The following is a 15,023-nucleotide window of genomic DNA, read 5'->3' as shown; positions in this document are numbered from 1 at the left end:
AGTCTTCAATCTCAGTCAGTTTGCCTTGCGTATAGAATCAGAATTAGTTATGCCGTGAGAAGCAGTGCTCTGTTTAAATTAAGTGAACTCACCTAAGCTCTGGCTTGCAGATCTGGAACTGTGGCTTTCAGTAGTGCAAGACAACCGTTGCTTTTTAAAGGCTTTTGCTTATGATATAAAGGCAGCTAAATCACTGCAGACATTGCTACTGATTAAATCAGATTCCTCTGTATTCATGATGAAAATAAAGACATTCATTCTGAACTAAAAAAGTGTTTTGTTGTGTTTTTGTTATCTTGTTCAAAAAAACATGAAACTGCATGGAATAGGAATCAACCAATCAATCAATCAGTCAGTCAGGGTCTGTCAAACAAATTGCTGAAAGTCTATGCGTACTCTGTGAGAGTACAGAGAACTGTATACAGACAAACCTCAGCCCTGTTCTCCCTGCCACATGGCATTCAGTCAGCATCGTGCAAAGGAGGACAGACCTGGTGCTGGAGGACATAGAACAGGATGAGGCAAAGCAGGAAATTAAAGAAGAGCCACAGTCCCAGAACAAAGAGGATCTGCAATCATCAAAACAGGAGGTGGGTCTTTTATCCCAGACTTAAGGAAACATTTTGTGTGCATGCCTTTGCTGATGTCTAAGTGTCTTGCAATAGAGAAGGCAAGGCAATCAACTACCTGGGCCCTCCTCTCAGTTTTGGGCCCCAGGCAGCTGATTCAGCAGCAGCAGTAGGTTTATTAAGACAAACTAAAAAAAAAAAAGAAACTGGGGAGCACAATCACTAAATGCAAACACATATTTTACATGTGTTCAGCTGCAGGCAGAGGACGCAGAGACACAGGAACAGTGGACTCCAGTGATGGTCAGCATCAAAAAGGAAATAGGAGAATCGATACTAAGTCACATGGAGGAAAGGTTGGTAGTAACTTCATCTTATATTTGCAGCCTTTATCAGACACTAACAGGACTCTAGACTAAGTGATGTCGTATTCTTCTTGTAGAGACTCTAATGAAACTGAATTTTAGTGAATGTCTGAACTCCTTGTTATCATGCAGACTTCAGCAGGAGCGTCTGGAGGCAGCCCGTGTCGCAGAGGACTTGGCCATGAAGGCAGCTGAGGAGGCAGTCCGCCAGCTTGAGATGGAGCAGTCCGCCAAGATCGTAATAGAAATGCTGTCCAATGAGTCCAATGAGCAGTATGTCACATAAATAGACACAGTATCTATGTGGAATTAATCTATAATGCAGTCACTGATGTACGGATGTTTGTTCTCAACAGACTTCCCAACATCCTGGAGGAGGAGAACGAGGATGAGCTGGAGTAAGTTCATCTAATAGTATGGAACAGGACTTTCATTTTTCCCAACATTCATATTATAATTCACTTTTCTGAGGTTGTGTGTCCACTGCTGGCAAAGTTACTGTAGAGGTGAACCTTCAGACCCTCTTTTGCTATTCAAGAACTCTTTACTTCCATCATTTAGGGCAGACCTCAGTACAACAACTAACTCACTAGAAAGAATATTGAATTTGTATTTTTGCAAATTGCAAATCTAGTTTTTATTTTCTATTGACATTGTTGATTTGGGTGTACGCAATTCCTGCAAAAGTATGGATAAATTAAAGTGTTGACGATGCTGATTATGATGACGATGTAATGATGATTCCCAATATGCAATTTAACTGCATATTTTTCTCCTGTGCTCCAAAATAGTCCAAAATAAACCTGGTTAATTAAGCAGTTTCCTTCATTTCTTCATTGCCTTCAAAACCTATAGTGTGTGAACAGACATTAACGGGGAAGCCAAAACAGTGTGCTGACCACACCAGTGAAACAATCACTCCTGCAGGTCTTCAGTTGTTTTGCTTTATTTTTGAGATGTTCATGACACCTGCCCTTCTTCACCAGGTGCCTGGTAGACAATGCTGAGTCTTTGTCTCAAATGGAAGTAGAGCCTACTGCCTACTCTGAACCACCAGTGGACATCACCCACCAACCACAAGCCCCAGGAGCCCTGACCACCACCACCGCAGAGCGGGTGAAACGCTTTATGAATCTATTTACACAAACAATAGAGCAAACTTCAATGGTTTCATAAATACATCCAAATATCCTTAAGTAGAAAATTACATCTAGATAGACTAAATGCATTTTTGCATATAGTGCCCTCCTTACTGAAATAATTATTACATTCATTTGGTGTTTTATTGCATTACAGAATATAATATAGAATATTATGAATATAGAATTGTATGAAATTAGACCCTGAATAATTCCATTTCTTCAAAATGACCTTTTTTTTCTTTTAGGGCAACACCGAAGCATCTAAGGAAGAAGGTGGATGTGGAGGTGAGGGCAGAACATTTTTACTATATTTTACTATAATTAAAGATCTGTAAAGCAAAAAAATCAACCATTCAGCCCAATTTAAATGTTTATAAAAATCGGTAAGTATAAAAGGATTAGGTGGAAAAATCATAGGAACATTACCAGTGTTCTCTGTTCTGAAATGTCTGAACTGAAACCTCGCATAGAAAAAACCTTTTGCAGTTTTGATTCCAGTGGATCAAAAGTGCACGTCCAGCATGTTCAGTTTTATCAATATGGACAAATTATAGCATGTGAAGAGGTTCCACTAAATACCCATAAAGCCACCTTTAACTTAAAAAACAGCTCCAACACCAAGCAACTAAATCATGTCTTACCTTTACTGTTTTCCCCTATAACCTGTGTTTTAGAACCTTGGTGGTAACAAATGTTGTTGCTAACATAATGGATCTATGTTGTGTTTTTTTAGAAATAAATCACTGAATTTACTAAGCAGGGATTTTAAATGAAACAAATGGTCTGTTTTCCCTTTCTGGAATGACCTCTGTGATTACGTACTAACTGGCCATACTAGGATCATGTGAACGTCTCATTTTGTGGCTAACTTACTGTTTCTCTGTCCAGTATGTGGTATTTGCTCTCCAGTGCAGAGCTTTCTGCTGCGAATCCCTCATGCTGCTGACTGCCTGGAGAGCTGCCGAAAGTTCAATGACAATTACCTCAACTGCCCCAAACTATCCATGCCAACCCCGCCGCTGGAGCTTGCACAGCTCACCCAGGAACTATCACAGCTTCCCAAGCGGGCGCAACAATGCTGCACAAGATTCATCCGCTGCCTTAACTGCCACTCCCAGCATCCTCAGCAGCCTTAAGCCCCACCTTCCTCCTGCAGACCCTTAGCGAAACCTCATAGAATTTTGTAGACATCCAAACCTCGACAGTGCCAAATAAACCTTTGTCTCTCGAGGTGTACACTCTCGAGGTGTCCACTTACATCCCCCTCAGCGACTATGCTCCACGCCTCTGCACTGCTTTGCCAGCAGCAAACAGCTAACCACACTTCAGGTGATCTCAAAAGACAAGGAATTGCATACTGTGCTAGACTTTGCTTCTTCGGTGTGCACTTCTCCTTTTTCCTTTCGTTGGCAGATGTCCAACAGTTTTGTCTCTGTTCTTGCCCTCCATTATGAGGTATAGATTTGGGTGCAACTCCAGCACTAAAGGTGGAGCTTGTGGATCAGGATGTGGGGCAGGGGAAAGGCCGGAACATCCCTCACATTATCACAACCTCAGAGTCCACTGCTTTGACTGTCCCTGAAATGGTGTTGTCAAAACCCAGGTAACAGCCACACAGTAACATACTTTGGTAATCCTTTCAAATTTGATGAGAGAATTGAAAATTGATTAGAAATCAGATACTCAAAGGTCGAGGTCACCTTATCACATGAAGGTGATATCTCTTGAATATCATAGAGTAATCCTTTTAAATTTAGCAAATATTGACTTGAAATGAGTTGAGAGTGGGTGTGTCAACACAGCAACAGACAGGAAGTTAGCCAAAATGAGATAAAAGACAATGAAGTTGTTGATTCTGATTCATTCATTTATCTTCTATCTTAATTCGATGTCCTCATATCTTCCTGCTATGTTCCTCTCAGTGCTGCAGGTGATGAGGATGGAGAAGAGTTGAGGACTGATCTCAAAACCTGGCCCAGTCAGGGAGACTTGCTGACTGCAGATGGAGAGTGAGATAATTTCCACAAGTCACACTCTGCCCTTTACCTCTCTCTCACACATGTCCTTGTCCAACTTAATCTTCCTGTCTCTCCCGTGGTCCTGCAGGATGCGTCCTCTGTCAGCGGCCAGTGTCGGCAGCGTTGTGATCCAGGACCGCTTGAGTGAGCTTGTCGGGCTGTTTAAAGGCCGAACGGAGCGCCAGAAAGACCGGCTGTTGGATCCGGACGAGTCTGAGGGGGAGAGTCCTTCCGCCTGTGCGTCTTTACTCCTTGTTTCAGACATTTCAGCACTTGCAGAGATTTTTAGGTTTCATTCTACATGACATTGTCTTGGATATGTTTCACAGCATATTCTTTTCATTTAATTAACTTTTGAGGTAGATCATAGAAACTCCTGCAACAGGCATCTGATGGATGGAACTTTGCACTTGACCATATAAACCTTTTAATTAACTTCTTTTTAATTAACCTCAGCAGATGAAGAGCATGTGATAAAAGTCTAAAAAAACAACAAATTTTTACCACCTTCTGATTTCCTGGTCCAGAGGAAATGAATAAACTCCGAATATTGAATGCTCCTTCTTTTTTATTTATTTTTTGACATCCACATTGTCTGATCTTTGCAGCCCCGAGCAAAGCTCCACCCCCGCCCCCTCCCCCACCTCCACCGGAGGAGGAGAAGGCAGATGCTGCTGCTGTTGTCGAAGAAGAGGAAGAAGACAAACGGTTCACCTTTGAACTTTTAGGACACCCAGTAATATTTCCCAAACTGCCCAAACTTCCGCCAATGCCCGACTGGCTCCGAGTCATAGTGGAGTATCGCTTCCCCTCCAGCATCGACCCATTCACTGGTAGGCTATTTATCAATAATGCTACCACTTTAACTCGCACTCTTTTTGTGATAAGATTTTTATTTATTTATTTCATCCAATTTCTGTCACACAAAGAAGATTCGGATGTTCCATTTTGTATCATTTTAAACCATGCATGAATTTCCTGGCATATGTAATCAGGTCAATCTGTTGGTTAGAACCAAACAAGACACCTTAAGAGGGCACTGTGGTTTAATCCACCTTTGTCTCCACAGACCTGATCTATGTGTTCTGGCTGTTCTTTGTGGTGGCAGCGTGGAACTGGAATGTGTGGCTGATCCCAATCCGCTGGGCGTTCCCCTACCAAACCTCAGAAAACATCCATCTGTGGCTGATGATTGACTACACCTGTGACCTCATTTACATCACTGACATCCTCGTCTTCCAGCCCAGACTGCAGTTTGTCCGTGGAGGAGACATTGTGGTCAGTGACTTCAAACGAAAATAAAAATAAACATCTTGATTTGATCTCAGTAAATTAAGCACAAAAATAACTTAATGTCTATTTTATTTTATTTTTTTTATTTTTTTACAGTGTGATAAAAAAGCAATGAGGGAAAACTATATGTCGACTGAGAGATTTAAGGTGAGAACAAATCTGTATGTGCATGTTTGGCATTGATTTAAAGCAATTTGATCACAGAAGCTATTTAGAAATGATTGTTTTGTTATTAATAATCCAAAATGTTTTACTGCGTGTGTTACAGGTGGATATCATGAGTCTGTTTCCCATGGAGATATTTTACTACTTTACAGGAGTGAACTCACTGCTGAGGTTTCCTCGTCTGCTAAAGGTCTGGATGTTTTTTACTTAACACTACAGATCAACATCTTCACGTTAATGTTTCTATAGATGAACAGCTGACCCATGTGTCTTACATCTGTCTTTTATATACAAGTGTATTTTTGCAATTATCTTGTTTTTTTCTCTCCCTCAGTACCATGTTTTCTTTGAGTTCAACGACAGAATGGAAGCTGTGATGAAGAAAGCCTACATCTACAGGTGAGTAAAAGTCACATCCATATTCTTTATGTGATGCATTTATTTTCATGTTATTAAATCCTCTCCCTGTGTTCGTTGTTGTATTCTTGTGGTGTGATATCAGGGTGATCCGAACCTCCATGTACCTCCTGTACTCTCTGCATATCAATGCCTGTCTCTTCTACTGGGGCTCAGACTATGAAGGACTGGGATCCACTAAATGGGTCTACAATGGAAAAGGCAACGCGTAAGAACCATAAAACACTCTGTGGACACTTGGTTTGTCATAACGAGGCTTCCTGCAGAGGTTTCAACTGCAAGTAAAACAGATTATTAGTGGGATTGCTCCCACTATATGTTGTTTCTTTTTCTTATTATTCTATTGAAAACACTTTCACTCTTTAACTTGCTCTCCGGTTCATAAAATCTCATTCTACAAACATGGTTTTCTACCAAAACATGTGAAAATGTGTTGAGTTTACAATGTGACTACCACACCACAATGACTCACAGAATCTGAGCAGCAACTCTCTGAGTGAGATGGGAGCTATCCAGCTTCTCCAAAGAGCACAATGTAAAGTGAACTCTCCTACTCTTGGTCAGAAACACAAAACTCCACAATTTTGAAACTGCCATTTTTGACTCATCATAAATCTATATCAGGGTCTTCAGCCCAAGCCTTGTGACACTCACAGTGATGACATATCATCACGTTACAATGAGTACCTCAGTGATGTTCTCTCTATAGCAACCACTAACTGCAGGTGCCACTCAGCTGATTCAGATCAGCAGATTAGACTGCACACAGGTAAACACACCCACACACACATAGTGGGAGAAGATATCCAGCTCATTTGGGACATAATTGGTTGTGTGTCACAAGTTCTTTTTCTTAACTCCCTCATTCTTCCCTCTCTAATTTCTTCTCCTGCAGTGTAAATGTGTAATAGCGGCTCTAAGTTATCCACTTTCACAGTTGTGTGTGACTTCACAGACATAAGACGAGACGGAGAAGCAAGTAGCCATCGCTGCTAAGCTAAGAACTAGGCTAGGATAATGACAGTATCTGAATATACGTGTGACACATTGAGTAAGCGAGAGTCTTGCTAGAAGACAGGAGATGTGTGCGGACTGTTTTTATTCCATTTGTTTTTTGTGCTTAGTGTTACAGCAGAGATCCGTTGCCTCCATCTTTTCTTTCCTTTGCCTCTTCTTCCAGCTTGTTGTTGTCATTGTTCTTTTGTGTGTTTTAAGACAGTTGGCATCTATATTTTTACATTACTGCCCAATTGTCTTTCCTTTGCCTTTTCTTCTCATTCACTTTCAACACGACATAAAATAGCAGATATGGTCAAAATCACCAGGTTACTGCAGTGGTGGAATTAACAAACATGAATGCTTGGCAACAAATCCATGCGGAGACTGTGGTGCCTTCAGAGCAAAGCTGAAGTCGCCCCCTGCCCCCTGATTGCCCTTTATCAGACGGCTGGGTTCTGCCGTGAGTCTCATCCAGTAATCCACTGAGCCGACAGTCCCCAACTCAGCACTGACCAAGTTTATCGTCCCGTGGACTTTACTATCCTGCTTGAGCAGCTGCTGCAGTCGAAGCTGTGCTTTCGCCAGATTCCTACAGTCCATACCCATGGCCTGATGCAGGTTGATGGTGACAGATTCTGTGCTGAGGTAGTTAAGGAAGTGTTTGTCCATGTTTACCATATACTTGGATTTGTAGTTGTACTTGGGTCTGTGGCCTTTCATCACTGGAGTGGACTGCAGCTCAAACAAGTAGAAGGAGTAGGTACAGATGGTGTATGGCTTGCTGTCACCCAGTGCCTCCAGGAGGGATGGAGACAGACTGGCACAGACTATCTGAAGCTCAACAAGGACTTCACACTTCAGGTGAAGCCTTTTACCAAACTTGTCCCCCTCAGCACAGTCTGTCATTTCTTGTCTGAAGATGTGTCTCTTTGGGCTGTAGGTGGTTTCCCTAAGATGAGCTTGCACAATCTTTGTATTTGCAGTGCTTGTATTAATCTGCTGAGTCAGAATCTCCAGCTGCTGCTGTTCATGAACACTGTCACTGTCCATCTTTTGCTGTGCTGCCTTCAGCTCTGCCATGTAGTTGTTCTTTGTCCAAAGGAGCGACCCCACGCTCAGTTCCCGGATGGTTTTCGATTGAGCAGATTGAAGCTCTTGGATGCAGCTCTCTGTTTTACTGCTCCTTCTGTCCTCCACCTGCGCCATGACACTCAGGTCACATCTCTCCTTGCATGGTTCACTCTCCTTGCTGTAGTCTTTTAAACAATCTATCAGTTTGTCCATTTCTTGCTTCTGCTCCAGAAACTGAAACTGAAGTTTTTTGTTTTCTTTTGCAAGTTTCTCTTGTGTCTCCTGCTCAGTCTTGAGCTTCTGGAGGATTTTATTTTTGTCATCAAGGTCGGCCTTCAGGTCCGTCTCCAGCTGCATGATCTGTAACCTCAGCTGCTGCTCCTGGACCTGCCATTTCTGTTGCTGAGATGCATCAAAGATGCTGTCCAGCAGTTTGTTATAGTTCTCCTTCAGCTGATCTTTTTCCTGCTCCACCTCATTCAACTGCTGCGGCAGCAGCTCCAACTTGTTGTTGGAGATCTGCAGCCAGTTCTCCAGTTCCCGACTCTTCAGCCTCTCATGTTTGAGCTGCTCTGACAGCTCGTCCAACTTCTGCAACGCTGCCTTCAGTGTCTGCTTATGCTCTTGTAGTTGACCTTCCAATGCAGTGACAGTATTGGACTTGTCGGTCAGCTGCTTTTGCAGTTGGATCTGCGTCAAGTTGTTGCTGACGTGTTCCTTGAGTTTGTTGATCATCTGTGCCTGCAGAAGTCTATTTTCATTTTTCTCTGCCTCCTTCCTCAGTGCCTCCTTCAGCTGCTCCAACTCTGCATCCATCTCCTCCATGTGGCTCCGCTGAGACTCTATTACATTCTCAAGATTGTGGATCTTGGCCCTTGCCTCCTTCAGCTGGCTCAATGGTGTATGAGCAAGTGACGGGGAATCAGTTCTCTTCTTCAATCCAGAGTTGATTTGAGAATGGACTTGTTTGTTTGGGCGTGACCTGCTGGTTTGTGAGTTCAGTAACTGGTGTTTGGCCACGAGAAGACGCTGTTTCAGTCGCTCATTCTCAGTTTGGAGTTGCTGCACCTTCTCCTGGAGCTCCTCTAACATCTCCTCCATGTCCTTGTTTCGAACTTTAGAGACTGCCCGGGCTCCTCCTGCTGCCAGCTGCTCCATACGACCTTGATCCTTCTTCAGCCTCATCACTTTAGTACTGAGCTTCTTGATCATGTCATCCTGTTTGTTAGAATGCTGCTTATAGAGCAGGGACTCGTCATAGAGGCGCCAGAACCAGTCCTCCAGCTCCTTCCTGGACAATCGAGTGATATCTGGTCGCCCCCGAGCATTCTGATGAATCGTCAGGTCTTGTAAAACAGCTTTGAGTTGGGACATGTCATCTATTGCTGTTTCATCAGCACGAGTAAACATTTCTCAATTGTAAATAGAAAAAATGTATTTACTATGCCTCTAAATGTTGTAGAGATTAAAGGCAGAATGATTTGCCTTGGATCTGCACCACTACATCTGTGGTTGTGGTGTTAAACAGCACTACTAACCACATCAAAGACAACATGTGGAGAGGAGGAGGAGGAGAGGAAATAAGGAAATGACAGGAGATGAGGATACTGAAAAGGAAGATGTGACTTTTAATTTTGAGGAGGGATTTGCATCTCTTAGTGTACAGCCTGCCAGAACTTATTGGAAGAAGAAGACAGGAGAAGGGAAGAAAGAAAGAATATGACAGGAATGGTAGTGTAGCAATTTCTAACTCCAAAAGATGGCAACATCACAGATGCTAGCTGCCGTTAAAACCCAGAGAAGAAGAACATACTAGACTGTTATTGGGGTATTGTGGATAAGCCAGCTATCTGAAAGTTATAGGAAAACATCCAGATATTCAGTCAATTAAAAATTAAATATCCAGACAACAATGCTTCATTTTAATGTGGTCAATTCAAATGAGATCAGCAACAGTTGTTTATGAAACGTGTTTTTCTGCAAAAACAAGGTTTCAAGATTGAGAAGAATCATCACCTTGCTTTGAAAGCCGTTTTAGCAGTTCTTTATGTGACTCGTGTATATGTAAGAATATTAAGCAACAGAGCAAACAACCTTTTTTCCTGTAGAGGGCAGCATTATGCATTTGCATTTGCATTTTGCTTTAGCACCACTGACAACAGGGACATATAATGTGGGCTGTTGTAATTAAGTGTTCTGCAGTGGTCATATCCAATGTTTAATGTCCTGTGGACCTAAGTCACTTAGATTGTGTCCTAATTACTTCACTTTAAAGCCACAGAAATAGTTTTCGGTCCGATCATACTTGGCAGTAAGCAGAAAGTATCGCCTGTTTTAGCCAACTGTGGTGTGATTGTGCATGTGTATTTTAGAACAAACAGCTTTGATGTGTCTTGCTGTTTACATTTATAGTGTTATTATACTCTGTTTCTGCACCAGTGCTTATGCTTGTGTGCAGTGATTGTTCCACTTGCTATTTGCTTTTTCATTCTGGCTTGTAAAAAAAAAGAACTGTGCAGGAACCTAGTCAAGAGTAACTTTAATATATCATATTGCTATATGGTGATATGTCCATACCACTGCCACTGACAAATACCCTTTTGTTAGGGCCTCCTGTTAGGGTTTGAAGATCTATTGTTTTTGCTCTGATTATTACCACTCAACCCTGAATGCAGCTTTGATTTAATCCTTTTCTTTTTCATTTTCCTTCAGTTACATTCGTTGTTACTACTTTGCCGTGAAGACGTTGATCACAATCGGAGGACTACCCGACCCCACCACCGTCTTTGAAATCTGCTTCCAGCTCATCAACTATTTCGTTGGTGTCTTTGCCTTTTCCATCATGATCGGTCAGGTGATGTGAAAACCTCCACTGCTTGTTTTGGTTACATACTGATACATATGTGTCCACTATAGGCCGACGTACATATGCATTACTGCAGGACCATGAGATAATCCTTACCTCAAACACAATAGAATAAATTAATGAATAGTTTTTGGCATTTTCAAAACCCAGGATCAATGGATTCTGTGCTTTCAGACACATATTTCCAGAGTGAGGAAGAGGGTTTAAATGAATAAGAAGAACGTGTTTTAGAAGTCACTAGCACCAAGAACGTTATATACATATGAAACCAGAACATAAAAATTGAGATAAGATTGTGGTCACGTTTTCTTCACTGGAACAAAAAACCTGACTTTTCTCAGATGAGAGACGTAGTCGGAGCAGCAACCGCTGGAGAGAACTACTATCGGGCCTGTATGGACAGCACCGTCAAGTACATGAACTCCTATAACATACCCCGAGAGGTCCAGAACCGAATCAAGACCTGGTATGACTACACCTGGAAGATCCAGGGTATGCTGGGTAAGGGAACAGAGTTAAACCCTTCTGTGAGTTTAGCCGCATGTACTGTAAAGGTGCAGCACGGTGATGACCACTCAATAGTCTTGAGCCATCAGGAGCAACAAGGTTCAATGTCTTGCCCAAGGACACATCAGCATGTCAGCTAGCGGAGCAGTGTATTGAACCTGCAACCTGCCAATTGAGAGATGATTCGCTCTAACACTGAGCCATGGTTGCCCGGCATTCACTAACAGAAAATGAAAAGAAAAGATGGTCAACTTCAATAAAACAAAAATCAGTATCTGGGAGTGAAGTGGTGAGGCTCAAAGTTTGCCTTCTGTATTTTTTTTTAAGATGAACAGGAACTGCTGATTCAACTGCCTACTAAGATGAGAATGGACATCGCTGTGGACGTCAACTATGCCATCGTCAGTAAAGTTGCCCTGTTTCAGGTCAGACACACACTTTAAGACACCATAATCGTGCCTTTAACCAAAGCATTTGAAATAATGTAGTGTGTGTGTGTGTGTGTGTGTGTGTGTGTGTGTGTGTGTGTGTGTGTGTGTGTGTGTGTGTGTGTGTGTGTGTGTGTGTGTGTGTGTGTGTGTGTGTGTGTGTGTGTGTGTGTGTGTGTGTGTGTGTGTGTGTGTGTGTGTGTGTGTGTGTGTGTGTGTGTGTGTGTCTCAGGGCTGTGACAGACAAATGGTGTTCGACATGTTGACCAGACTCAAGTCTGTTGTCTACCTGCCCGGAGACTTCGTCTGCAAAAAGGTGAGCACATGATTGAGCTGTGTAAGACAAGTGGAAAGTTAATCTGTGAGTGTGCTGACACTGTGTGTATGTGTGTGTGTGTGTTTCAGGGGGAGATTGGCAGGGAGATGTACATCATCAAACAGGGGGAGGTGCAGGTGGTGGGCGGTCCTGACCTGCAGACGGTGTTCGTCACCATCAGGGCCGGCTCAGTGTTCGGAGAGATCAGGTCAGCCCCACCTCTTTTCATCATCCTATTAACCACTTTATAATCCGTCAGGTGGGGACAACGTTCAAGAATATCAGTTTATAAATGTTATTAAATTTATTCAAACAGATTTTATTGTGACTGTTAATTAAAGAAAAGAGACATTGAATCTGTTGTAATTATCTATGATGTTAAAAAACATCACTAATACATTAGCAGATTTCCCAGAATGTTTGCAGTTTAATTCTCAGGAAGTTGTTGTCCGGTCTTTTCACCGTGAAATATTTGATTACTGTCAGGTGAAGAAATCGTGACTTGTTTGTGGTCCTTGGTGCCTGTTGACTTTACCTCTAATGTCACTAAAAACTCTGATAATTCTGATAATGTTTCTTTGAAGAACATAAGTGAGGATTAAGAAGAGAAGGAATAAGAACGGAAAGGGAATTGATTGATGACTAGATACAGAAAAAAGGATGATACAACTGTACGGATGTCAATTGCCGTTTAACACCAACTACTAACCAACTGACAACTTAGCTCACTAACCAACCACCAAAAAAACTTGCTAATATGCAATTTCTCTTTTCTCTGATTGCTCAGTTTGTTGGCAGGAGGTGGAGGGAACCGTCGTACAGCCAACGTCAAGGCGCATGGATTTGCGAACCTCTTCATTCTGGATAAGAAGGACCTGGCGGAGATTCTGGTCCACTACCCAGAGTCCCAGAAGCTGCTCCGCAAGAAGGCAAAGTAAGACAGAGTTAGGAATTATTACTGATGCATTAAGATGCAAACATAACATTGATATAAAGACGGTCATTTACTGTATGTGACGATGGTCAATGACGGTTTATAAAGACAGTCGTATAAAGATGTTCAGTGACAGTACATTAAAGGTCCAGTGTGAATATGTGAGACTGTAGAGCCTCAGCCTTTCCTTTCCCAAGTAATTCACAGAACTACAGTGGCCCTACTATACCAGAAAGAATGTTGTTCTTTGTTTATTGCATCGTAAGATTACGCTTCAAAACATGTAACACAAAGTTAAGCTTGTTTGTCCCTTTGGACAGCTGTAGAAACATTACGGTGCATGATAGTGATAACCTTAAAGTCTTTTGTATTTATATCAGGAGGTGGGTCAACTCTACAGAGGCCACCGTTTTCGGTGACATTAATGCAAACCATATATAAAGAAATAAAAATTCCTTTTAAACCACTACACCTTATGTACATATTTTGTGTACATTTGTTATATCTAAGGCTTTTGTTTTTATTTTCTAATTTTATTCAATGGAAATGCACCAAAACACCAAGTCAAATTTCTTTCTACATTTAATAATGTTTGATATGTGAATATAGAAAAACTGCAAGCAAATACATACTGTATATGTTAAAAATGAAACATAGTTTGTTTCACGAGAAGATGAGATTGCCTGCACTGCTCGGCGTCTGTCTTTGTCTCCTCCCCTGTCTTTATCAGGATTAGTCCTGTCTCTAATCTGCTCACTCAGGTTGTTCTACTTCTGCGGTCAGGCGGTCAGAAAATCAGGTCAGATTAGTGCAGGTTCCTGCTGTTGTCTCCATGTTCTCAGCCAGATCATGGTGCTGCAGCAGAGCGGGTGGATGTGCTGGAGGTTCTGTTGGTGTTGGTACGAGTTTCTCTGGAGTTGTACAGTTGTTTTTTTCTTTTGAAAAAGCAGTTGTTAACTGTTCACGCTGCATTTATTTTACTCACTGTCGCGTCCCTGCAGGACCATGTTGACCAAGGACAAGAAGCCAGATGAGAAGGAGGGAGGTAAAGGGGCGATCGAGGTCATCCCACCCAGACCGGACACCCCCAAAATGTTCAAGGCGGCACTTAAGATGGCAGAGCAGGCAGGAATAGAGGGGACCTTCGGCAAACTGAAGAAGGCCTACACAGCAGCAGAGGTATGACAAAAACACTAATTTCTTTTTTCCACTTATAGGGAAATTTCAGTCTTGGACACCTATGTTTTTGTTTTTTCATATTCAGGAGGACTGAAAGGGAGGAGAAAGGAAAAGAAAAGAAATTCATCCACTCCTCCTTTCTGTCCCTCCCAGACTCCTGCCTCTGTCTCTCCACTCCCTCCTCCCTGTCCTATGCACCGCCGCTCTCCGATCCCTCACTTTCGGGCTCAGGACGACAACGACACGGTGGCGGAGACAATCGACAGCTCCGTCGTCATCAGGATGACGCCGCGTCATGAAGGAGAGGAGACGCTCAGTGTGGAGGTGATGCATGTGAAGGGAGGGGAGGAGGGAGAGGAAAGAAGGGGCAAGTGAGCTCCTCCACCTGCGTCGTTATCTTCTAGCCTGATGAATTCTGGTCCCACAGACTGTTCAGCTTCGTCTTCTCTGGTTGTTTAGTCGTTAAACAATGAAACGAAACATTTTCTTGTTCTTTTTTCATGTCAAGAGAAGGACATTTATTTACCAGTGGACTCTGTTTTTTGTGAACCTGGCAGGAGGCATCAGTACAGACAAGATACTGCCGTTAAGGTCCACACTGGTGAGATTTAGTTTAAAAAAACTACTACAAGGTTTTCTACTGTAGACAAATTAGGTGGCAAGATACTGTATTTTTCTGTTATTTGTAATTTTTGAAATATTTAACATTATCTGCCATTTTCCCCCCCATTAAAATGTATAGCGTGAAATGCCA

The 15,023-nt window shown here is 42.3% G+C and overlaps 2 protein-coding genes across 7 annotated transcripts in view; one reads left to right on the top strand and one right to left on the bottom strand.

Moving 5' to 3' along the window:
• The window catches only part of cngb1a (cyclic nucleotide gated channel subunit beta 1a), a 23,923-nt gene extending 8,900 nt beyond the window's left edge, over positions 1–15,023 (top strand). For 3 of the 6 annotated variants that reach the window (XM_058629046.1, XM_058629048.1, XM_058629045.1), the window contains 23 exons: positions 466–590; positions 825–925; positions 1,067–1,207; positions 1,291–1,332; positions 1,921–2,050; positions 2,322–2,361; positions 3,532–3,679; positions 3,999–4,085; positions 4,183–4,331; positions 4,703–4,927; positions 5,164–5,372; positions 5,484–5,534; positions 5,656–5,742; positions 5,887–5,951; positions 6,055–6,177; positions 10,752–10,893; positions 11,247–11,406; positions 11,740–11,837; positions 12,073–12,156; positions 12,246–12,364; positions 12,944–13,090; positions 14,092–14,269; positions 14,423–15,023. In XM_058629046.1, the coding sequence (XP_058485029.1) occupies positions 466–590; positions 825–925; positions 1,067–1,207; positions 1,291–1,332; positions 1,921–2,050; positions 2,322–2,361; positions 3,532–3,679; positions 3,999–4,085; positions 4,183–4,331; positions 4,703–4,927; positions 5,164–5,372; positions 5,484–5,534; positions 5,656–5,742; positions 5,887–5,951; positions 6,055–6,177; positions 10,752–10,893; positions 11,247–11,406; positions 11,740–11,837; positions 12,073–12,156; positions 12,246–12,364; positions 12,944–13,090; positions 14,092–14,269; positions 14,423–14,644 (2,873 nt within the window). In that variant the 3' untranslated portion in view covers positions 14,645–15,023. Of the gene's footprint in view, positions 1–465; positions 591–824; positions 926–1,066; positions 1,208–1,290; positions 1,333–1,920; positions 2,051–2,321; positions 2,362–3,531; positions 3,680–3,998; positions 4,086–4,182; positions 4,332–4,702; positions 4,928–5,163; positions 5,373–5,483; positions 5,535–5,655; positions 5,743–5,886; positions 5,952–6,054; positions 6,178–10,751; positions 10,894–11,246; positions 11,407–11,739; positions 11,838–12,072; positions 12,157–12,245; positions 12,365–12,943; positions 13,091–14,091; positions 14,270–14,354 lie in introns of all 6 variants that reach the window. The other 3 variants (XM_058629050.1, XM_058629047.1, XM_058629051.1) reach the window with 3 other exon arrangements.
• Positions 7,125–9,652, bottom strand: rpgrip1l (RPGRIP1 like). Its single transcript, XM_058629052.1, has one exon. It carries the CDS (start codon positions 9,447–9,449, stop codon positions 7,296–7,298), a length of 2,154 nt encoding a protein of 717 aa, XP_058485035.1. The 5' UTR covers positions 9,450–9,652; the 3' UTR covers positions 7,125–7,295.

The sequence above is a fragment of the Solea solea genome, chromosome 5, assembly GCF_958295425.1.
Source record: "Solea solea chromosome 5, fSolSol10.1, whole genome shotgun sequence".
Classification (NCBI taxonomy): Eukaryota; Metazoa; Chordata; class Actinopteri; order Pleuronectiformes; family Soleidae; genus Solea; species Solea solea.
This window is presented reverse-complemented; position numbering and strand designations above follow the sequence as displayed.